The 24,904-nt window shown below is 38.2% G+C and overlaps 1 protein-coding gene across 13 annotated transcripts in view; it reads left to right on the top strand.

The window, feature by feature from the left end:
* LOC127979082 (plectin) overlaps positions 1-15,215 on the top strand; it is a 106,558-nt gene extending 91,343 nt beyond the window's left edge. For all 13 annotated transcript variants that reach the window (XM_052584201.1, XM_052584200.1, XM_052584211.1 and 10 more), the window contains 2 exons: positions 348-3,692; positions 6,930-15,215. In XM_052584201.1, coding sequence (XP_052440161.1) covers positions 348-3,692; positions 6,930-13,238 — 9,654 coding nt within the window. In that variant the 3' untranslated portion in view covers positions 13,239-15,215. The remainder of the gene's footprint in view (positions 1-347; positions 3,693-6,929) is intronic.
* The last annotated feature ends 9,689 nt before the right edge of the window (positions 15,216-24,904 follow it).

Below are 24,904 nucleotides of genomic sequence, written 5' to 3'. Positions count from 1 at the left end.
ATCTCAGGATAGGATTTTAAATATGTGAACAACTGTTTTTATGTAGCTAAAAAGCCATATCCAGTAATAACACCTCATTAGCATGAAGCCATTCAGTATTAATGCCATTCAGTATTCCAGTTGTAATGTTTTGTCAAGTGATTGTGTCTCATTTTGTGTACCATACATTGTGACTTTGTATTATTCTTCATAAATGTTCTGCAACTACACAAGTTGTAGTATAACTATTTAGCTTAACTACCTTTTACTTTTTCCATGTACTTATATTTACATGTACTTACATGCGTCTGTAATATCTAACTCTTAAATGCTTACCTTTGTCCCTATTTCCCTGACTACTAATACAGAAAGTCGCTGAAAGACTAAAGGAGGAAGAGAGAAAAAAGCTGGCTGAAATGCAGGCCGAACTAGAAAAGCAAAGAAAGTTAGCTGAATCTCAGGAAAAGGCAATTGTTAAAGCAGAACAAGAGGCAAATGAGCTGAAGACAAAAATGAAAGACGAAGTGAGCAGACGACAGGATGTCGCTGTTGATGCTGAAAAACAGAAGCACAATATCCAACGAGAGCTTCAGGAGCTCAAAAGCATTTCAGAGCAGGAAATCAAGTCTAAGACTCAACAGGTAGAGGAAGCGCTCCAAAGCCGCACAAGAATTGAAGAAGAAATCCGTATAATCCGGCTTCAGCTGGAGACGACGATGAAACAAAAAAATACTGCTGAAGCAGAACTTCAGCAGCTCAGGGACAAAGCAGTAGATGCTGACAAACTTCAAAAGGCAGCACAGGATGAGGCAGAGAAGCTTCGGAAACAAGTTGCTGAAGAGACTCAGAAGAAACGCAAGGCAGAGGAGGAGCTTAAACTGAAATCAGAGGCCGAAAAGGAGGCTTCCAAAGAGAAGAGGAAGGCCCTTGAGGATCTCGAGAAGTTCAAGCTCCAAGCTGAGGAAGCTGAGAGGCACCTGAAGCAAGCAGAGTTGGAAAAGCAGCGACAGATTCAAGTGGTAGAGGAGGTGGCTAAGAAGACCGCAGCCACCCAGCTTGAGAGTAAACAATTGACATTAACAGCAAAACTGGAGGAGTCACTCAAACATGAGCAGGTAATGGTCATTCAACTGCAGGAAGAGGCAGAACATCTCAAAAAGCAGCAAGCTGAAGCGAATAAGGCGAGAGAGCAGGCAGAGAAGGAGCTAGAGACATGGAGACAGAAGGCTAATGAAGCCCTCCGGCTCCGGCTCCAGGCAGAGGAAGAGGCCAGTAAAAAGACTGCAGCTCAGGAGGAGGCAGAGAAACAGAAGGAGGAGGCCAAACGGGAGGCGAAGAAGAGAGCAAAAGCTGAGGAGGCTGCCCTTAAACAGAAAGAAACTGCCGAAAAGGAACTGGAGAATCAAAGAAAGATGGCTGAAGAAACGGCTAAACAGAAGCTTGCCGCAGAGCAAGAGCTTATTCGGTTAAGAGCAGATTTTGAGCATGCTGAACAACAGAGGACTGTCTTGGATGATGAGCTCCAGCGTCTCAAAAATGATGTTAATGCTGCTGTTAAACAGAAGAAAGAGCTGGAGGAGGAACTGGTCAAAGTTAGGAAGGAGATGGAAGTTTTGTTGCAGATGAAATCCAAAGCTGAGAAAGAGTCTATGTCAACTACTGAAAAGAGCAAACAACTACTTGAATCTGAGGCCGCCAAGATGAAGGAACTGGCTGAGGAGGCGACTAAATTGAGGTTGGTTGCAGAAGAGGCAAAGAAACAGAGGCAGATTGCAGAAGAAGAAGCTGCAAACCAAAGAGTAGAGGCTGAGAAGATCCTCAAAGAAAAGTTAGCAGCTATCAATGAAGCCACCCGTCTAAAAACTGAAGCTGAGATCGCTTTGAAAGAAAAAGAGGCTGAAAATGACCGTCTAAAGAGAAAAGCCGAAGACGAGGCCTACCAGAGGAAAGTTCTTGAAGATCAAGCATCACTGCATAAGCAAGAGATTGAAGAAAAGATTGATCAGTTAAAGAAGTCCTCAGACACTGAGCTTGACAGGCAAAAGAAAATCGTAGAAGAAACTTTGAAACAGAGGAAAGTGGTGGAGGAGGAAATCCACATTCTCAAACTCAATTTCGAAAAGGCTTCAACTGGCAAACGGGACCTTGAACTTGAACTTAACAAACTGAAGGGTATTGCAGATGAGACACAAAAGAGCAAAGCAAAGGCAGAGGAAGAGGCAGAGAAATTCAGAAAACTTGCTTTGGAAGAAGAGAAAAAAAGGAAACAGGCAGAGGCCAAGGTAAAAGAAATCCAAGCTGCAGAAGAAGAGGCAGCAAGGCAACACAAAGCAGCTCAAGAGGAGGTTGAGCGGCTTATAAAGTTAGCAGAGGATGCCAAAAAGCAGAGGGAGCTTGCAGAGAAAGAAGCAGAGAAACAGGTCATTTTAGTTAAAGAGGCTGCACAAAAGTGCTCTGCTGCTGAACAGAAAGCCCAAGATGTTCTTCTCCAGCAAAACAAAGACACCATGGATCAGGATAAACTCAAGGGAGAGTTTGAAAAAGCAAAGAAACTGGCGCGAGATGCAGAAAAGGCTAAAGACAAGGCTGAAAAAGAGGCTACCCTGTTGCAGAAGAAAGCAGAGGAAGCAGAGCGTCAGAAGCAGGCAGCTGAGGCTGAAGCTGCCAAACAGGCAAAAGCCCAGGAAGATGCTGAAAAAATGAGAAAGGAAGCTGAGGCAGAAGCTTCCAGACGGGCTGAAGCAGAAGCTGCTGCTTTAAAACAAAAACAAGAGGCTGATGCTGAAATGGCTAAGTACAAAAAGCTTGCAGAAAAGACCCTGAAGCAAAAGTCTTCAGTTGAGGAGGAGTTAGTGAAGGTTAAAGTGCAACTTGATGAGACGGACAAACAGAAATCCATCCTTGATGATGAACTTAAGCGATTTAAACAAGAGGTCAGTGATGCTATTAAGCAGAAGGCTCAAGTAGATGATGAGCTCTCTAAGGTCAAGATTCAGATGGAGGACTTACTTAAACTGAAACTGAAAATTGAAAAGGAAAACCAAGAGCTAATGAAGAAAGATAAGGACAACACAAAGAAACTTCTCGAGGAAGAGGCAGAGAACATGAAAAAATTGGCCGAGGAGGCAGCACGGCTCAACATTGAGGCTCAGGAAGCTGCCAGATTACGACAAATTGCAGAGTCTGATCTTGCAAAACAGAGGGAACTGGCTGATAAGATGCTGGAAGAGAAAAAACAGGCCATTCAGGAGGCAAAAAAATTAAAGGCAGAAGCTGAAAAGCTCCAGAAACAGAAAGATCAGGCACAGGTAGAGGCTCAAAAGCTAATGGAGGCCAAAAAGGAGATGCAGGAGCGTCTGGAGCAGGAGACTGAAGGTTTCCAGAAATCCCTAGAGGCTGAACGCAAGCGGCAATTAGAGATTACCGCAGACGCTGAAAAACTGAAGATCAAAGTGGCACAGCTAAGTGATGCTCAATCAAAAGCAGAGGAGGAAGCCAAAAAATTCAAGAAACAAGCAGATGAAATCAAATCCCGCCTACTAGAGACGGAAAAAGAGACTTCAAAAGAACATACTGTTGTTAAGAAACTTGAAGTACAAAGGCTGCAGAGCAAAAAAGAAGCTGATGATCTGCATAAAGCAATTGCAGAGCTTGAGAAAGAAAAAGAAAAACTGAAAAAAGAGGCTGCTGACTTACAAAAACAATCAAAAGAGGTATTGTTATATGTTGTAGTACTGTGGCCTAGTGTTTTACATATTACACTTAAACCCCTTAATTAACAATTAACAGTTTTCATACAACTTCTTAAACTTTGTTCAAGTAAATTGCATGTTGCCAATTACAGTAGTAAAAAAACCTGCAATTGTCATGAACAAAGATGCTCTGGTCCCTTTTATATTACAGTGTCCATGATACAGTATAAATAATTACTGAATTAATAAATGCATTAATTTAGTATACAGTTAACGTATTTTCCCGACTATAAGTTTCATAGTTTTTTTTTCATACGTTTTTTTATAGTTTGGCTGGTCCTGTGACTTATAGTCAGGTGCGACTTATTTATCTAAATTAATTTGACATGAACCAAGAGACATGAACCAAGAGAAAACATTACCGTCTACAGCCGCGAGAGGGCGCTCTAATGCTGCTCAGTGCTCCTGTAGTCTACACCTGAAAACATAGAGTGCCCTCTCGCGGCTGTAGACGGTAATGTTTTCTCTTGGTTCTTGGTTCTAAATAAATGCGATTTATATATGTTTTTTTCCTCGTCATGACGTATTTTTGGACTGATGCGACTTATACTCAGGTGCGACTTAAGCCGCGTTTCCACCGCAGGAACTTTACCCAGGAACTAGGGACTTGGTCCGGTACTTGGTGTGTTTCCACCGCAGGAACCAGGAACTAAATAAAAGTTCCGGGTAAAAAAATGCCCCGCAGAAAGTCCCTGCTGGCGAGGTGGTACTTTTTTAAAGTTCCGGAACTTTCGGGGGCGGGACTTTGGCGCTAAACATGCTGATTGGTTGAGTTCACGCAGCATTGGTTGAGTTCAACCACCATTTATTCGGATCAACATTTTCAAAATATTACTGTTATTGTGTCATGAAATGTAATTTTAAAAGTATTTCAGGCGAGAATGTAGTTGTTTAAAACTCAAATCTGTTGTTTATTTATAAAGACAGCGCCTATTTAAAAATGTGTTACGCCGATCTCGTAGACGGTGAGCTCCACTCGATTAGCGGGAGCTCAGTCTTCATGTATCCGCCGAGAAGCAGCCTCTCCTGGGATAGACCTTCTGTGCCGCTGGCTCTGATGTGTCTTTAGTGGTTAAACATAAAATATAATTCAGCTGCGGGGTAAATCTAACAGGTTTTCTTTGGTCTGTATTCAATTTATCTATATGTTAAAATGAAAATAAAAAGGCAAGTCTATATAATATTTATTTCATTGTAATGGCTGTATATAACGTTACACTTATCCCTGAACTAAGTACATTTCTGCAGCTGTTATTATGTTTAAATGAAAATGAAAGGAGGCATTGGTATTTTATATCCTATTTTGTGTTATTGTAAATATACTGAGGGGAAAATTGCTGTGGCCAAAGCGATCTGAGTTCACGCAGCATTGGTTGAGTTCAACCACCATTTATTCGGATAATTTTCAAATATTACAGTTATTGTGTCATGAAATGTAATTTTAAAAGTATTTCAGAAGAGAATGTAGTTGTTTAAAACTCAAATCTATGGTTTATTTATAAAGATAGCGCCTATTTAAAAATGTGTTTCGCCGATCTCGTAGACGGTGAGCTCCACTCGATCAGCGGAAGCTCAGTCCTCATGTATCCGCCGAGAAGCAGCCTCTCCTGGGATAGACCTTCTGATATGTGCCGCTGGCTCTGATGTGTCTTTAGTGGTTAAACATAACATATAATTCAGCTGCGGGGTAAATCTAACAGGTTTTCTTTGGTCTGTATTCAATTTATCTATATGTTAAAATGAAAATAAAAAAGGCGAATTTATATAATATTTTGTTTCATTGTAATTGCTGCACACATTTCCCTGAACTAAGTACATTTCTGCAGCTGTTATTATGTTTAAATGAAAATGAAAGGAGGCAGTGGTATTTTATATCCTATTTTGTGTTATTGTAAATATACTGAGGGGAAATTGCTGTAGCCAAAGCCATCTGAGTTCACGCAGCATTGGTTGAGTTCAAACACCATTTATTTGGATCATTTTCAAATATTACTGTTATTGTGTCATAAAATGTAATTTTAAAAGTATTTCAGGCGAGAATGTAGTTGTTTAAAACTCAAATCTGTGGTTTATTTATAAAGACAGCGCCTATTTAAAAATGTGTTTCGCCGATCTCTGCGACGGTGAGCTCCACTCGATCAGCGGGAGCTCAGTCCTCATGTATCCGCAGAGAGCAGCCTCTCCTGGGATAGACCTTCTGATATGTGCCGCTGGCTCTGATGTGTCTTTAGTGGTTAAACATAACATATAATTCAGCTGCGGGGTAAATCTAACAGGTTTTCTTTGGTCTGTATTCAATTTATCTATATGTTAAAATGAAAATAAAAAAGGCGAATTTATATAATATTTCGTTTCATTGTAATGGCTGTATACACATTTCCCTGAACTAAGTACATTTCTGCAGTTGTTATTATGTTTAAATGAAAACGAAAGGAGGCAGTGGTATTTGATATCATATTTCGTTTTATTGTAAATATACAGTAAGGAAAATTGCAGTAGCCAGGACGAGCAGACTGAAGTTATCAAGTATGCTGCTGTTTATAGATTTACCGGACTTGCGTCGTCGCGGACATCACACTCCCCAGAGGAATGCACAAAGTCTGAACCAACTACCGAGGATGCACGTCCAAAATCAGCGTACTTTTTTTTTTTTTTTTTTTTTTAATCAGCGGTACTTTGTATTGAGAAACGCGCGCAGACCTATGTCACCAGTCTATTTGCCTAATCTCCCCGGTACTTTACACCGCGGTGGAAACACAGAAAGCAACAGGTCTGGGGGGAAAAAAGTTCCTGGGAAAAAAAGTTCCTGGTACAAATGTTCCGGGTAATTTCGGTGGAAACGCGGCATTATAGTCCGAAAAATACGTTATGTCGTACAGCCTATATCTGCAAGTTATTGGTATCACTGTTTCTTTGTTATTAGTATCTAGTGTCTGTAAGTTGGAGAGTGAAAGTGACGTGACATACAGCCAAGTATGGCGACCCATGTGTTGTAATTTTTCTAAAATTGACATAATTTACTTATTTATTCAATTAACTAAATGTAGTTCATTTGTTAGATATTAGTCTACCTTTTAATTCATATCCATTGTAGTATGCAGTAAAGTTGTCATTCATATAGTGTATTGTATTAATTGGATTCTGTGGTTACAGTGTTTTACATTGAAATAATTATTGTTTTATACTTTTTTATCACAGATGGCCAATGTACAACAAGAACAGTTACAACAGGAAAAGAGCATCCTCCAGCAAACATTCTTAGCAGAAAAAGAAACACTGCTGAAGAAAGAGAAATCTGTTGAGGCAGAGAAAAAGAAGCTGGAGAAACTATTTGAAGACGAAGTTAAGAAGGCTGAAGCACTCAAAGATGAACAGGAGAATCAGAAGAAGCAAATGGAGGAGGAGAAAAAGAAACTGCAGTCTGCCATGGATGCAGCTATCAAAAAGCAAAAGGATGCTGAGGAAGAGATGCATTCCAAGCAAAAAGAAATGCAAGAACTTGAAAAGAAAAGAATTGAACAAGAGAAACTTCTGGCAGAAGAAAACAAGAACTTGCGAGATAAACTCCAGCAGCTTCAGAGTTCACAGAAGCCATCCCACACCAAGGAAATTGAAATCCAAACTGACAATGTCCCTGAAGAAGAGTTAGTTCAAATGACCATGGTAGAAACAACAAAGAAGGTCCTAAATGGCTCTACAGAATTGGATGGTGTGAAGAAAGATTTGGCCCTGGCATTTGATGGAATCAGAGACAAAGTGCCTGCAAGCAGGCTTCATGAGATTGGTGTGCTCAGCAAAAAAGAATTTGACAAGCTTAAGAAAGGCAAAACAACTGTGCCAGAACTTTCTAAGAATGACAAGGTCAAAATGTGCCTAAAAGGTAAAGACTGCATCGGCGGTGTGATAGTTGAACCCAACCAGAAAATGAGTATCTATCAAGCTTTGAAGGACAAGAAGATTTCTCAAAGCACAGCTATGATGCTTCTCGAAGCCCAAGCTGCAAATGGTTATATAATTGACCCCATTAAGAACAGAAGACTCTCTGTCAGTGAAGCTGTTAAGGATACCTTGATTGGTCCTGAGTTGCACACCAAGTTGTTATCTGCTGAACGGGCTGCCACAGGATTCAAAGATCCGTTCACTGGAGATACAATCTCACTATTTGAAGCAATGAAAAAAGGTTTAATCACAGAAGACCAGGCCTCTAAACTTCTTGACTCTCAGTATGCAACTGGTGGGATAATTGATCCTGTCAATAGCCACCGTGTACCTGTCCAGATGGCATGCACACAAGGTCAACTAGATGAAGACCTAAGTAAAGTTCTTTCCAGTGCTCCTACTGACAAAAAAGCATTCATTGACCCCAACACTCAGGAAAGCCTCACTTACGGTGAGTTACTGAACCGATGCAAACCAGATCCTGAGACGGGAATTCCATTACTACCAATCACAGAACAAGCAGCCCAAATTGAAAGAACTTATACCGATGAGGAAACTAAAGATGTATTTAGTAAGGCTAGCTTAACAGTTCCATTTGGAAGATTTAAAGGAAAGACTGTCACCATCTGGGAGGTCATAAACTCTGAGTACTTCACTGAAGATCAGAGAAAGGATCTTATCCGTCAATACAAGACAGGCAAAATTACAGTTGAAAAAATTATTCGAATTGTAATAACTGTTGTAGAGGACAAGGAGAACAAGAAGGAACCTGTGTTTGATGGTTTGAGATCATCAGTGCCAGCATCTGAACTTCTGGAAGCAAAAGTTATTAATAAAGATTTATTCAACAAATTGCACAATGGAAAAGCTACTCTTAAAGAGGTATCTGAGCTTGAACCTGTCAAGAAAGCCCTAAAGGGCACAAACAGTATTGCTGGGGTGCAGATTGAGTCAACTTCTGAAAAGATGTCTTTCTATGAAGCCATGAAGAAGGACTTACTTGGACCAGAGCCTGCACTAAACCTTCTGGAGGCCCAAGCCGGAACTGGCTTCATAATTGATCCAGTGAAAAACCAAAAGCTCACAGTAGATGAAGCAGTCAAAAGTGGTGTTGTTGGCCCAGAGCTACATGAGAAATTGTTGTCTGCAGAAAGAGCTGTTTGTGGTTACAAAGATCCATATACTGGAAAAACTGTATCCCTGTTTGAGGCAATGCAAAAAGAACTCATTAAGAAAGACCAAGGTGTCCGTCTGCTAGAAGCTCAACTTGCAACTGGAGGTATCATTGACCCAGAGAAAAGTTACCGTATCACTCCAGATATTGCATATAAACGTGGTTACCTAAATGAGGAGATGAACCAAAACTTAAGCAGCCCATCAGACACACATACAGTATTTGTTGACCCCAACACACAAGAACATGTCACTTATGTTGAGCTGCTGAAAAGATGCATCACTGATAAGCAGACAGGTCTCCCATTGCTGCCACTATCAGAAAAGGCGATCAAGTCAAAGGAAGTGGAACCAGTTTCTGATGCACAAACTAAAGAGACTTTGAGTCATACTACGGTTGAGTTACACAGTGGACTTTTTAAAGGAAGAATAATCACCATTTGGGAAATTATCAACTCTGAATATTTCACAGAAGAACAAAGGATTGAATTTATTCGGCAGTATAGAACAGGAAAAATCACTATTGAAAAACTGATCAAGATTGTGATTACTACAGTGGATGACAAAGAAAAGACGAGACAGGACAACTTTGAAGGTTTCAGGGGCCCTGTACTAGCCAGTTCCTTGCTTGAATCTAAAATCATTGACAAAGACACCTATGATAAAATCCAACAAGGCATAAAGAAACCCGCAGAAGTTGCTGACTCAATCAAACGCTACTTGCAAGATTCTGATTGTATTGCTGGGGTATTTTTAGAAAAAAACAAGGAAAAAATCAGCATTTACCAAGCTGTAAAGCAGAAACTACTGACACCAAACACAGGTCTGTCCCTGCTAGAAGCCCAAGCAGCTACTGGCAACATAGTTGATCCCATCAGGAATGAGAAATTTACAGTGGATGATGCTGTTAAGGCTGGCATTGTCGGTCCAGAGCTTCATGAGAAACTGCTATCCGCAGAGAAAGCTGTTACTGGTTACAAAGATCCATACACTGGTAATAAGATCTCTCTTCTTCAAGCAATGCAAAAACAGCTTGTTCTAAGAGAACATGCCATACCTCTTCTAGAGGCTCAGCAGGCCACTGGAGGGATAATTGATCCAGTAAATAACCATCGACTTCCCAGTGATATAGCCATTCAGCGTGGCTACTTAAGCAAGCAATTAGCCAAATCTTTTAAAGACCCCACAGATGACATCAAAGGTTTCACTGACCCTAACAAAGATGAGAATGTCACATACAAACAATTGAAGGAGAGGTGCATGACCGATCCAGAGTTTGGAATTGTCCTGTTGCCACTTTCTAAAGCCCAGACTCCAGAGATAGCTGAGAAATCCTATGTTTACACTGAGGACCAAGCACAGATGGACTTAGCTAACACTCAAATTGACATACCACATGAGAGTTTTGCAGGGAAACAAGTGACTTTATGGGAAGTCATGAAATCAGATTTGCTTCCAGAAGAGGAAAGACAAAGACTTCTTGAACAGTACCGCTCCGGCAAAATCACAAAAGAGAGAATGATCATTATTGTAATTGAAATTATTGAACAAAGAGAGATCATCAGGACTGAGCAAAGTATGTCATGTGATGTCATCAGACGCCGGGTTACTATTGATGAACTTTACAGAGCTCGCATCATAGATCTAGAAACTTACAACCTGCTCAAACAAGGCAAGAAAACAATTCGGGAGGTTATGGAGATGCCAAGTGTGAAGCAGTATCTTTTTGGTACAGGGAGTATTGCTGGAATACTCTCAGATAACTTTGTTAAGGTTAGCATCTACCAAGCCATGAAGAGAGGACTCATAAAACCTGACATTGGCATAGATCTGTTGGAAGCACAAGCAGCAACAGGATTCATCACTGACCCTGTGAAAGATGAATTGTTGACAGTTGATGAGGCCGTCCGGAAGGGTCTTGTTGGCCCTGAGATCCATGACAAACTCTTGTCTGCTGAAAGAGCAGTCACGGGTTACAAGGATCCCTATAGCAGTAAAGTGATTTCTTTGTTCCAAGCCATGAAAAAGGACCTTGTTCCTGAGGATTATGCCATGAAGCTTTTGGAGGCCCAGTTAGCAACAGGTGGCCTCGTGGATCCAGAGTACTATTTCCGCCTCCCAATTGATGTTGCCATGCAACGTGGTTACATAAACAAAGAAACCAGTGACAAGATAGCTGATCCAAGTGGAGATGTGAAACAGTTTACGGATCCTACAACAGATGAAAAGCTATCGTATGCACTACTTCTTAAAAGATGCAAGGTTGATAAAGACAATGGTTTACGATTGCTGTCTCTGGCAGATAAGAGACTTCTATTTAAGGGCCTTAGAAAGCAGATCACTCCAGATGAGTTGTTACGCTCTCAAATTATTGATCAGAAAACCTACACGGCTCTCATGGAGGGTACCATTTCTGTGGAGGACCTTACTAAAGACCTGAAGAAATATCTTGAAGGCATCAGCTCTATTGCAGGTGTGTATGTAGAGGCTACCAAAGATCGACTGTCAGTCTACCAAGCCATGAAGAAGAACATGATCAGACCAGGCACTGCCTTTGAACTTCTGGAGGCTCAGGCAGCTACTGGGTATGTGATTGATCCCATCAAAAATCTCAAAATGAATGTCAATGAAGCTGTTAAAACGGGAGTCGTGGGACCAGAATTTAAAGATAAGCTCCTCTCTGCTGAACGAGCTGTGACCGGCTACAAAGATCCATACTCTGGCAAGGTGATGTCCCTGTTCCAGGCTATGAAGAAAGGTCTTATTTTGAAAGATCATGGTATCCGTTTGCTTGAGGCTCAGATAGCCACTGGTGGAATCATTGATCCTGAAGAGAGTCATCGACTGCCTGTTGAAATGGCCTACAAACGGGGTCTCTTTGATGAAGAGATGAATGGTATTCTAACTGATCCCTCTGATGACACAAAGGGGTTCTTCGATCCAAACACAGAAGAGAATTTGACCTATCTCCAGCTAATGGAGCGCTGCATGACAGACCCTGAAACTGGACTTTCACTTTTACTGCTGAAAGAAAAGAAACGAGAAAGAAAGACATCCTCCAAGTCTTCCGTCCGCAAACGTAGAGTTGTCATCGTAGATCCAGAAACGGGAAAAGAAATGTCTGTGTATGAGGCATACCGCAAAGGACTCATTGACCATCAAACATACATTGAGCTTGCAGAGCAAGAATGTGAATGGGAAGAAATTACCACCTCATCATCAGATGGCGTTGTTAAGTCTATGATCATTGACAGAAGGTCTGGACGGCAGTATGACATTGATGATGCAATCTCCAAAGGCCTCATAGACAAGTCATCTTTGGACCAGTACCGTGCTGGTACCCTTTCCATCACTGAATTTGCAGACATGCTCTCTGGTAATATGAGTGGCTTCAGATCTCGATCATCTTCCTTTGGATCCAGCTCATCCTTTCCCATGAGTCCAATTCCATCCATAAAGACGCCAGCCACAACCTGGACTGATCCAACCGAGGAAACTGGACCAGTGGCTGGAATTTTAGATACAGATACTTTAGAAAAGGTGTCAGTTACGGAGGCTATGCATCGGAATCTAGTTGACAATATCACTGGTCAAAGACTACTAGAAGCACAAGCATGCACAGGGGGAATTATTGACCCAAACACTGGAGAGAAATTCTCTGTTCCTGATGCAATGAACAAAGGGTTGGTGGACAAGATCATGGTTGATCGTATCAACCTTGCTCAGAAAGCTTTTCAGGGATTTGAAGATCCAAGAACCAAATCCAAAATGTCTGCTGCTCAAGCCTTAAAGAAGGGTTGGCTGTACTATGAAGCTGGCCAACGCTTCCTTGAAGTCCAATACCTAACAGGTGGTTTAATTGAACCGGATGTTTCAGGAAGAGTATCGTTGGATGATGCTGTCAAGAAGGGGACTCTAGATGCACGCACTGCACAGAAACTGAGAGATGTGAGCGGATATTCAAAATACCTCACCTGCCCCAAAACAAAACTCAAGATCTCATACAAGGATGCCATGGACCGAAGCATGATTGAGGAAGGATCTGGCCTGAGGTTGCTAGAAGCGTCCTCTCAGTCAAGTAAAGGTCTTTACAGCCCATACAGCATCAGTGGCTCTGGATCAACTTCAGGGTCGAGGTCTGGATCCAGAACTGGTTCAAGATCAGGCTCTAGAAGGGGAAGTTTTGATGCTACAGGCTCAGGTTTCTCCATGGGTTTTTCCTCATCTTACAGCCCTACTAGCTATGGCCGTCGTTATGATTCAGGGGCACATGGCGGACTCCAGATGGATGAGCTAAAGCAAGCCCTTCTAGCTTTGGCATCAGGCAGGAACTGTTGCTCCGATGAAAAGAGAATTTTCACTTTATCACAAACTCAACCCTCATTAGTTGCTTAATTTAAGTACACAAAAGGACATTTATCCTGCTCTGCATGATATCGCTAATGGTCTTTTTTTATTGATGGGAATAATAATGCTATATAAGACTGGCTTTAATATTCTATTTCATTTTTATATATTTAGTTAAATATACAGATGTTTTTTTCTCTCACTTTTCCTTTTCAATTTAACATGACAGTATAATATTACATCATAAACCGTGTATTCTGCACAGCATTCATGGCAGAATCATTTTCATATATATATATATTTTTTTTATATTCAGTCTTTTCAATTATTAACAGTTAAATACTTATAGCCTCTCTTTTTTATTACCCTGTGTTATACCTTGTAAACTGGCACATGAAAAATACTGAAGTTTCAAGAATGTTTAGATTTCTTAGAGAGGAAATGGTAATGCTTCAAATGAGATGTAAAAGTTATTTGTTCAATATTTTTATGTGTATATGTAAAGGTCCCTAAGGTATCTGTACACATTTGGTTGTATTTTAAAGCAACATTCTAAGCCAGCATGGTAAAAAAAACGGGGGGAGTGTAGGGTGGGGGTGCTGTTTCTATCTGCAGAGCGGAATAAAGTCCATTTGGACATTTATGATTGGGAGCATGTCAGTAAACAAAACATTACACATCTTGGCAGCACTGTCATAGATATTGTTCTTGAGAAATCCATTCTCTTCTCATTATTGGAAACTAGAAAACAATAAACCTTGAACTATGCAGTCTGACTAGATAAAGTGAAATGGAATCGCCTCCTACAGCCATCTTAATAACTACAGATCCTTGCAGAACTTGCCACAAAATCACTCTAAACATGACAATGAAACAGATTATATGCAGATTATATAGAATGTAACAATATAAGATGTTTTGTTTATTGTTGCATAAAAACAGCCGTTATCATGTGGGACACAACCTTCTCTATTACAGTACCTGTTTAAATAATAACAAACCTGGCCAATCATTTTAATTAAAAAAAAATAATAATAAAAATTCATGCACTATGTAGTTGTCAAATGAAAGCCTCTTAATATTATAAATAATTTGTCTCTTAATATTATAAATAATTTGTCTCTTTCTGTCTACTGCAGATTATGCCCCGACTACCTCTTTAAATCAAAGTCACAATTTGTTATGATAATTTGCTTTGTTTTAATTCACTAAATAGCTCCCTATCTTTCACTGCCTCTTGAGTGCCACCTGTGCGTTAAGAGCGTATGGAATGGATTCCTCCTTTTAAAAGATTCACAGCCAGTGTGATCTTTCAACCAACATACATGTTCCACTACCTTTATTTATGCTCCATTTTCAGCTTTGCTTATGAATTGTTAAGATTTATTTGGTTAAGTAGAATTAAAAAACGCTAATTGTGTATAGAAGAAATCAGACTGCTCAACGGATATCCCCCCTTACTGGTCAGTTTGAACACTAAATCTGTGTTTTAGTGTAGTACTAGAAACTGGTGTGTAAACAGTAAATTCACTTTGTATATCAATTGCAATACAGCTGTGTGTTGGTGTAATGTTGTAGGCCTACTGACAAGCATTGCAAGTAATTTAACATTGATCTCTGAACTGAATGTGGATGTTTACAAGAACAAGGTTCTCTGTAATTGAGCAAATAATGCCAAATCTAAAACTGTAGTCATAAAATGGAAACTTCAACTGAATTTCAATGGCACAAAAAGAAATCTGCTTCAGTCTCTCCAATTTGATGATGTTTTTTCACTGTACTGTAAATCATAATATTTCAATTTTAGTTATATTTTCCTATCTTCTGCTTTTTATGTTCTACTAACAAGATTATAATGATGCAATATGAGCAGTTACACTCAGCAAAACCTTTTTTTAAAGTAAGCTTTTTGAGGCACTTAAAAGGTATATTTGAAACTGTTCTGATATTGAATGCATGATCTGAGTATGGTATTTACGAGATGAAATGTTAATATCCTGTTGTAAATAAACATTAAATATCTGCTGTACAGTGTCAGTTTAACTTTTTGTCAACTCCTTGGTTAGTCTCATCAAGTGTCACCGAAACAACAGCAAAAAACACATGAAAATGGCTTTAATGTCAACACTCAGCATTAAAACCAAATGAATAAGTCTAAACATAATTTATTAAATGCTTTAAATAAATTAACTTTGAGGCATTTGCTTTAGGGTAAGAGAGAGGATTTGACATGCTTTGACAGGTTTTGTACTGGATTGGTTACAAACTCCCTCAAGCTATCCACACACACACACACACACACACACACACACACATAAAATGCCCTTAATGACAGGATATTTCTCAAGAAAATGCTAGTAATTTGCATATAAAATTAATAAACCAACATACCAGACTAACACTGCATGGAAAGTACAAGCACAAACCCGTAAATGGAACGTTTCCGGCAGTTTTCGTCTATGTCCTCTGGCGTTTCTGATTTCTGGACAATGTCAGAAACGGACTGTTTTGTCTTCGGCAGTTTTCCAGTCCACTCACTAACGCGATAAACTCCCAGACACGGACGGAAATGTTTACTCACCAGTAAATCCACGTAAACATCTATAAAAATCACTGTACACTTAATATGTTTTAAATGCTACTGGTCTTTCATACAAAAATGTGTCATATGCGCTAATAAAAACTGCCAACAAAGCCACAAACACAGCAAGGCATCAACAAAACTAAAAAAAATAATTTTTCAGCAAATGCAAGACTGCAAACATTTAACAGGACTGTAAACATTATTAAACAAACTCAACCGGACTGCAACATCATTTAGATGGAGATTTTTTATTTAATATTTTGCAAACACAGGCACTTCAAGTAAATCATTAAACTGATTAAAAAATAAAGTCATTTTGAAAAGAAACAATACAAAATGTATACTAACTGAAAGACAAACACAATAATGAACACACTTGCAATGGACACTCGAGCCAGGAGAGTGATTACTGCTCTCTCAGTCAGACAGTCATTCACAGTTTTCATTTAATTCTTACTTTCAGAAAATACTGTTATGCTCATACGTTTACATACCCCAGCACAGAGATGAGCAAACTCATTCCTGGAGGGCCACTGCTCTGCAGAGTTCTGCTCCAACTCTGCTCCTACTAGACTTATAGTAATCCTGAAGACCTGGATAAGCTTCAGGTCTGTTTATTTAGGGTTGGAGCGAAACTCTGTAGAACAGTAGCCCTCCAGGACTGAGTTTGCCCCTCTGTGCCCTAGCATAATATGTGATCATTTTAACAAAATAAGAGGGATCATAATGTATGCTATTTTTATTTATTACCATCATGAATGAGCAATTTTACATAATAGATATTTACATTTACTGATTTTATAAAAAATTAAAATGTTTAATTTATAAAAATTGTCAAAAGTTTAAATACAGTGAGTGACCCACAGCTGTTTTTGTTTTGGGATAGTTTTTCACGAGTCCAGAGCAGTTCAACTGCCTGCTGTTCTTAAGAAAAATCCCCCAATCCTGCAAATTCTTTGTTGTTCCTGCAACTTCTGCATATTTGGCCCCTGTCAGACAATGACTAATCATTTTGAGATCTATTTTTTCACTCTGAGGAAAAATAAATGACGCATACACAACTATTATAAAATGTGAAAACATTATTCACTGTTGCTCCAGAAGGAAACACAATGTAAGATTTGGAGGTGTACATTTTGAACAGGATGATACATTTTTTTTTTCTTGTTTTGTTTAAAGATCATATCTGTTCAGTACTCCCCTTCAGAAGCTACATACTTTTTTAAATATTGATTTTCAGAAAAAAAAGGAGTTTTCCCTGATCATCCATTTCAAGTAGTTCACACCCTGTGTCTCTTAATAAATGCTATTTTTGGACCAAAATGTATTTTCGATGCTTCAAAAAATTCTAACTGACCCTCTGATGTCACATGGACTACTTTGATGATGTTTTTCTTACCTTTCTGGACATGGACAGTATACCATACACACAGTTTCAATGGAGGGACTGAGAGCTCTCGGACTAAATCTAAAATATCTTAAACTGTGTTCCGAAGATAAAAGGAGGTCTTATGGGCTTTGAAACAACGTGAGGGTAAGTTATTAATGACATAATTTTGCTAGTTTCACTGAAATTTCCCATGTCAGATTTATACCGGAAATTCATCTTTTCACAAAGTGTAGGCCAAAAGAAACAGGTAAAACATCAAAATTATCATACCATCAAAACATTGTAATTAAATGGTGGAATTAATGGTTATTTACAAGTTGGGTGTGTATTTTAGTGATTTAATAATGCAGTTCAATACAGTAATTATTTCTGAGCTTTGCTTTAAAGAGGTCATATGACGTTGTTAAAAAAACATTGTTATGTATTTGGTGTAGTGTAATGTCTTTTAAAAGCTCATTGTTCTGAAAAGCGAGGTGTGCTCTGATTGGCCAGCTAACCAGTGCATTGTGATTGGCTGAATACATTCAAGTGTGCAATGGAAATGTTACGTGATGCCGTCTCCCGGCACGACGAGACAAAACCAATAAAAACCATACAAACGAAGCATCACCGATCCTTGGTTCACAGCGCAAAGTTGATGTATTTCCTCAGCGACCAGCACAGATCAGCTCCAGGCATGTTAAATCGGTTATCATCTTCTTTTGGAAGGCCAAACAAAGTAGTTTAGCTTTCACAGTGGAACACACAGCGTCTATACGACATGGCGCCGGCGGCAACAACAATACTACAACGTGAATAAAAGCTACCACCTTTCTTTGTGTACCTGTTACATTTGCATGAACGTTTAGGTGGTGTTATGCAAATCTTGGCACCACTGTTGGGGACGTTACTTTAAAAAAGTTATTAGTTATAGTTACTCACTACTTGTTCCAAAAAGTAACTTAGTAACTGAATTACTCTATAATAAAAGTAACTCGTTACCAGGGAAAGTAACTATTTGCGTTACTGTAAAAAAAAAAAAAAAGTTGCTACATGTCAGAGAATTTGTATTTTTTTATTTTTATTTTTTTTTGCAGTTTTCACACGTCAGTTGAAATTAGTAGAACAGACAGGTGTTCGTACATAACTTTCGATATTTATTGCAACAGACAGCAAGAGTTTTATTCTGCACTTCAAGTATTATATTTGTAAGAAAAGTGTTTTTGGCCACTAGCTTTGTAGATGCGTGTCACACATTACATGTACACATTACATGCATGTTCTTGTCTTTGACCACAATGAATTTGAAGTAGTGCTTGTATCTCTACCTTGAAAATGCCAACTTTTCATTGGATTGCTCCTGACTTGCCATTTCTGCTGCGAATCTCTGTGTAGCTGTTGCTTGTGTGTGTGTTTGGCGCCACTGGCGCTGCCGCGTGTGCCGGCTTGTGTGTAAAAACACTGACTCTGATTGGCTACCATGAAACACAATTGCCTTGTCCAATCATAATCGCTTATCTCGTCATTAACCCACCTGCTCACTCGCTGTGTGAGCCAGGGGTGTTTTCGGATTGCATAGTTTATTAAATCAATGCATAGTAACGCACCGCATTTAACGCTCAGTAACGTTAACGGTGTTGTAACCACGGGAAAAGTAATTAGTTAGATTACCCCGTTACTGAAAAAATAACGTCGTTACCTAACGCCGTTCTTTTAAACGCCGTTATTCCAAACATTGCTTGGCACACAGTGACGTAGATGTGTGGGGGTTTGTTTAAACGAGATGTTTTAGGAGGGTGTGGCAGAGTCTTAACTTTGATAAAAAATATCTCTTTGGATTTGAGACTTTAGTCTTTGCAACTTTACAGATCATATGACCCCTTTAAATTTTTAAAGCAGTCTTCTATCTCTGTCTCCACCCAAACACTTACCAAAACTCTCGTGTCAATATTTGTTAGCAAAACAAATGTCAAAGTGTGTGATTAACAGGTTTGGTTGCATTAAAATCACAATGTTAAATAATATATCATTAAACTTAATCACAAAAAAATGAAATTATAAGCAATTATTGGCACACCCAAAAACTTCTTTATCCTTACTGATACCAAATGATAGCTTTTTCAGTAACGATTTCAAAAACCAATCAAAACTATTTTGAACACTACTTTGAAATGACCTAAAGCATGTGGACACCTGAATACCACACCCAGATGCGCTAGAAGATGTCATTTCAGAACAAAGGGGATTAATCTTGCCATTGTTGCTCTAACAGCTGTCATACCTCTGGAAGGTTTTCCACTCATTAACTTACTTGCTGCCAGTGAGGTCAGACAATGATGTTATGAGATGAGGTTTGGTTTGCATCCAGACTTGTTAAAGTGTGCCTTATTGTCATGCTAGAAAAGGAAAAGCCTAATTCTGTTTAAAAAAAGAAAGAAAAAGGTTTAATTTAATTGCTGTGAAGGATAAATTTGACCAAAGGTTAAAGGGTGGTGCTGTTTTCTGTGGTCAGAAACCGATTCATAATATTAGTTATCCAGCAGTTTTTATGTTACATGTCCTCCCCTAAAGAATTCTGCATCGTTTACCAAAATGCTTTCCTCTAACTAAGCTGAATAACATTGTATTAGGTGCTGTTTCTCATACTCTTCACTTCCTGTTATTCAGGATATCGTGGGTGTCAACACAAGAACAATGAGCAAAAAATGAGATGCATTGTCCAGCTGGGAGAGGCAGTAAAGTAGATATCGTGAGTGAGACTAGTAACGGAAACGACTGTTTAATTTAACCAAATTATCTTCAACAGAAATAGCTGGAAGACTACAGTGATGACATGCCCACATTAGAGTTACTAAACAATCACTGTATAAATTTTGACATTTTGCTGTGCTATGCCTTCATTTAAATATTGTAAAATCTCACAGCCGAAATGTGGCAAACATAAACTTATTATGGTTGCGTTGCTTTTATTCTAGAAAACCCAGAGTAGCACACGAACCTGGAAAGCATGATCATTTAAACGTTTTTAGCAGGAGTGATTGTTTTGTTTTGGAAAGTTTCCCTGACAGTTTCAATCTGTTTCTGGGTGGGCAGGTATGTGGGCGATTGGAGAGAGTCTTGCCTCATATTCCTGGGAAATATGCAATGCGTTAAATAAGTTTTTTTTTTTTTTTGGCATACTGGTACAATATTTTCTCATTCATATTTGCACTGAAGTGAAAGTATGTTGTTTTCTGATTATGCAAAGGCACAGGAGTAATAAAATGAAACTTATCTATTAATAAAAATAGCTTTATAAAACTTGTTTACACTCCGGTTTATGCTTTCTTGCCAAAAATCATACTGTGTCCCATAATATCTTTGTTTGGTGGTCATTCTAACAATACATCAAACAAATCCAATCATAAAATTATTATTTTTTTTTTTTTTACTTTCATAACATTTATATAATTTATTTATTTATTAGATAGAGGGGGGTGCATACATTTTTCTCTCAGTCCCTAAAGCTTTCAGAGGTAGATTATTCCTCTGCTGTCACTTTATTGAAGCAAGAGCTTCACAAACTTTAAATGTGTTGTTAAAAATGTTGTTAACTCCTTCATTTGTGACTATTCGTATTAAATTGGGGCCTCAGACATCTTATTGAATGAATTATTTTACATCCACTAGTCCCTGATATGTAAACCTTATTAGAGCTAAGGTTAATAATTTATCTCTATGGCTGCTGCACAGTGGCACATACAGCAGCTGTTGTTATAGCTTTAATTATATGACTTCACACTTGATTGCACATAAACTGAACTGAGCTGATTGATGACATCACTGAATTCAATGATGAACTGCCTTTAACTGCATTTTGAGTGTTTACTATTGTCATTTTGCATTATTGACACACTATTTTCCTATTTAAAGCTGTACAGTTGCTTTGATGCAATCTGTATCGTTAAAAGTGCTACATAAATAAAGGTGATTTGACTATATACAGTAGTAATATAGTAAAAGCAGCAGGAGCACTGTATTGACTACTAAACATCAAAGCTTGGAACAAAACTTATTAAAAAAAAATAATAATTAAATAAAATTAAATAAAAATTATTTGGATTACTCTCAGTTCTTTGCACATTTGGAAGACACTTGCACTGCAATACAGCTATTTGTGTATTCCATAGGCTTTGGTAATTAGTAAACTAACAGAGGATCAGTGCAATAATAAAAATGTCAGGTTTCAGTCGTTCAGTCTTTTCCCTCAGCTATCTTTTTTTTTGTGTTCAAGAGTTGTCCTGGGAAAACATGACTGAAACTCTTTAGGATATGTAGCAACCCTATGAAGTATTTAATTTTATTATGAATTTAGAATTCAAAACAATCATTTTTAATTATGATTTTTGGAGCATATATAAATACTGCAACATTAGAAGCATATATATATATATATTATTATTATTATTAATAATTTATTTTATTTTTAAAAAAGCTTTTCACACACCCTATTATCACCCTAACCTTATCAAACATTTCTGTTCTTCCCAGGAAAGAAAACATCTACTTCAGATGGTAAAACTGCCACACCTTGTTTTGTTAGGCCAAGTCTTGCGTAGTTGTTCTGTCAGTTCCTCTTGACTACATCTGCTATAAATGTGGGAGGGGTGACAAACAAGACATCCAAGAATTCGAGAGCTGTTTGAACACGTATGCGGTGATTATGAACATCTCTAATAAAAGAAACTGGCACATAGTGAAAGTGGTTTTAACACTTGAATCTATAGTCCTACAAGTCTCTCAAACCACACTATGCATGCAATCACACATACTTATTGATAACCACACCTTTAATTTTGGAAGAGCTCTGCCATTACAAATATGATTATAAAATCATTTCCGTAACAGGCAAAATAAATAATGACAAGATAGTTGAAAAGATCAGACTTTCCCTGAGGGTTTAGATGAGTTCATCATGAATAGCAACAATGTAGAATAATTCCTCTTACTAATTTCCATAAATGCATCACATACAGACTAGTTAATTAAGTGTTTACCAGAAACCCCAAAAATTCTAATTACCATTCTTTTGAAACATGCCGTATACTTTGCTTGCTCAATTAAATGTTCACTCACTAAATGTGTGACATTATTAATGAATGGTCTGTCCACCTTAACCTGGAATCTGTGCTTTCTTCAAGCATGTTAATCCAAAAGCCAAGAGCGACAGGTAGAGCAGGATCTCCTTTTATTCCCACTGAAAGTGTCTCCACCAAGATTTAGAGATAAGACTTAGCATGCAATCTAATGCAGTCTTCATTAGTGTGGGTCACACTTGAGTTAACATACTTGGTCACATTAGATATAATGAGCGGAGATATGAAAAACAGACATTGCGTTGTTTTCATATGGATTACTTTATCTCCGAATATTTGTTTTCGGCAGCACTTGTTTAGTTTAAAAGTAGACATTCCAGGCTTTCTATAGATATCTCTCTCATGTCTCTTCGTTGAGTATTCACGGAGTTACAGTTCATTTTAATGAAATGTTTGTACATGACGATCAGCGGAGATAAAGACTGTAGACAGCGCACCTTGTTTGTTATCTTTATTTTATAAGTGCACAAATGTTTTTTGTTATTATGTCTGTATCCAAAAAAAACTAGACCCTTTACAGATTCGATAGATGTATTGCTCTTATCTGTACGATTAAAACTGAGAGTGTAATTTAAGTTCTTTTCAGGGTTATCAGGTGAAAATGACTCAAAACGCATATATGCGTTAATCGACTCGAAAGGGTTAACCTGGAATCTGTGCTTTCTTCAAGCATGTTAATCCAAAAGCCAAGAGCGACAGGTAGAGCAGGATCTCCTTTTATTCCCACTGAAAGTGTCTCCACCAAGATTTAGAGATAAGACTTAGCATGCAATCTAATGCAGTCTTCATTAGTGTGGGTCACACTTGAGTTAACATACTTGGTCACATTAGATATAATGAGCGGAGATATGAAAAACAGACATTGCGTTGTTTTCATATGGATTACTTTATCTCCGAATATTTGTTTTCGGCAGCACTTGTTTAGTTTAAAAGTAGACATTCCAGGCTTTCTATAGATATCTCTCTCATGTCTCTTCGTTGAGTATTCACGGAGTTACAGTTCATTTTAATGAAATGTTTGTACATGACGATCAGCGGAGATAAAGACTGTAGACAGCACACCTTGTTTGTTATCTTTATTTTATAAGTGCACAAATGTTTTTTGTTATTATGTCTGTATCCAAAAAAAACTAGACCCTTTACAGATTCGATAGATGTATTGCTCTTATCTGTACGATTAAAACTGAGAGTGTAATTTAAGTTCTTTTCAGGGTTATCAGGTGAAAATGACTCAAAACGCATATATGCGTTAATCGACTCGAAAGGGTTAACCTGGAATCTGTGCTTTCTTCAAGCATGTTAATCCAAAAACCAAGAGCGACAGGTAGAGCAGGATCTCCTTTTATTCCCACTGAAAGTGTCTCCACCAAGATTTAGAGATAAGACTTAGCATGCAATCTAATGCAGTCTTCATTAGTGTGGGTCACACTTGAGTTAACATACTTTACCAAGCTGTTTTCACTGAAAGATGAGGAATTTAAAATATTTGAGAAGTCTGGAACAGCTACAGAATGTTGCCAGTAATGGCTTCAATAACAGACAGTGACAAGAGGAGGGGTGATGTGGGTTTTGGGAGACGTGCCCGGCATTTACTGGCAAGGATTTCTGCTAAGCATGTTCTGTCAAATCAGCAACATGATCATGTCTTTATGCAAATAATGCACATTAAAGGCTAAAAGAAAAGTGTTAAGATAAAAGGTCAGGCTAAGATATTCATTTCTCAACCATGCCAGCAACATGTATTGAGAAATATGTTGGAAGGTTTTGGGGATTAACTCTTGTTTACATTTGTGAAGTTCAGCTGAAGTTTGGACTAAAAGGCCAAAAATAGGTCAGATAAGAAACAACAACAACAAAAGAAACACTTCTTATAAAGTCCTCATGAAAGCTCTTTTATAAGCAACTAAGGGGTGGGGGGTTCATGTCACTACTGTTTTAGTCTATTGGCAGAGATTGATTTTAACTACAACCCTAAATTTTTCAGGAAAAGAAATATTGTGTCCCCCTCTCTCATAAGGTTTGAGTAGATAGGTCCCCTCATTTTGAGGTAAGTGTTCAAAACACCTTTTTTCTGCAATTAAGCATACTTTTTTTTTTTTTGAGTTAATGCATAACATTTAGTTTTCATATATGTACCACTGTTCCAAAATGTGTTAGCTAACCATGTGCTGATTAGCGTCTTTGAGCTAGGTTCAAAAGTATCTAAAATGTATATATATATATATATAGAGAGAGACTTTACATGACATTTTTGAATGGCAGTGGTTTTTAATCTATTCTGTTTGAATCTTTTCTTTACAATGGTACATTGAATGAGCAGCATATGATATAACAATGTTGTCAAGTACTGTAATATTGCCATAATTTATGATACTTACCACTCCTTAAAAGACATTAGCACCACAAAACCTAAAGCTTCAGGTCGAGCAGGATGTGCCAACAGAGATAAAACATCACATGCAATATGTTTACATCATTTTAAATGATTAACAGACATGCAAACTTGAGAAAATACTAGTGAAATACAATGATGAAATCATTCACGAGAACTGGTTTTCATAAGCTTGAACGAGCGTGACACATTTCTCTACCATGGTCTAAAATGTCAGAAAGCAATTATGAATGT

Source organism: Carassius gibelio, chromosome B19 (assembly GCF_023724105.1).
Source record: "Carassius gibelio isolate Cgi1373 ecotype wild population from Czech Republic chromosome B19, carGib1.2-hapl.c, whole genome shotgun sequence".
In the NCBI taxonomy this organism is placed as follows: Eukaryota; Metazoa; Chordata; class Actinopteri; order Cypriniformes; family Cyprinidae; genus Carassius; species Carassius gibelio.
Note: the sequence above shows the minus strand (reverse complement) of the source record. Positions and strands in the feature narration are given on the sequence as shown.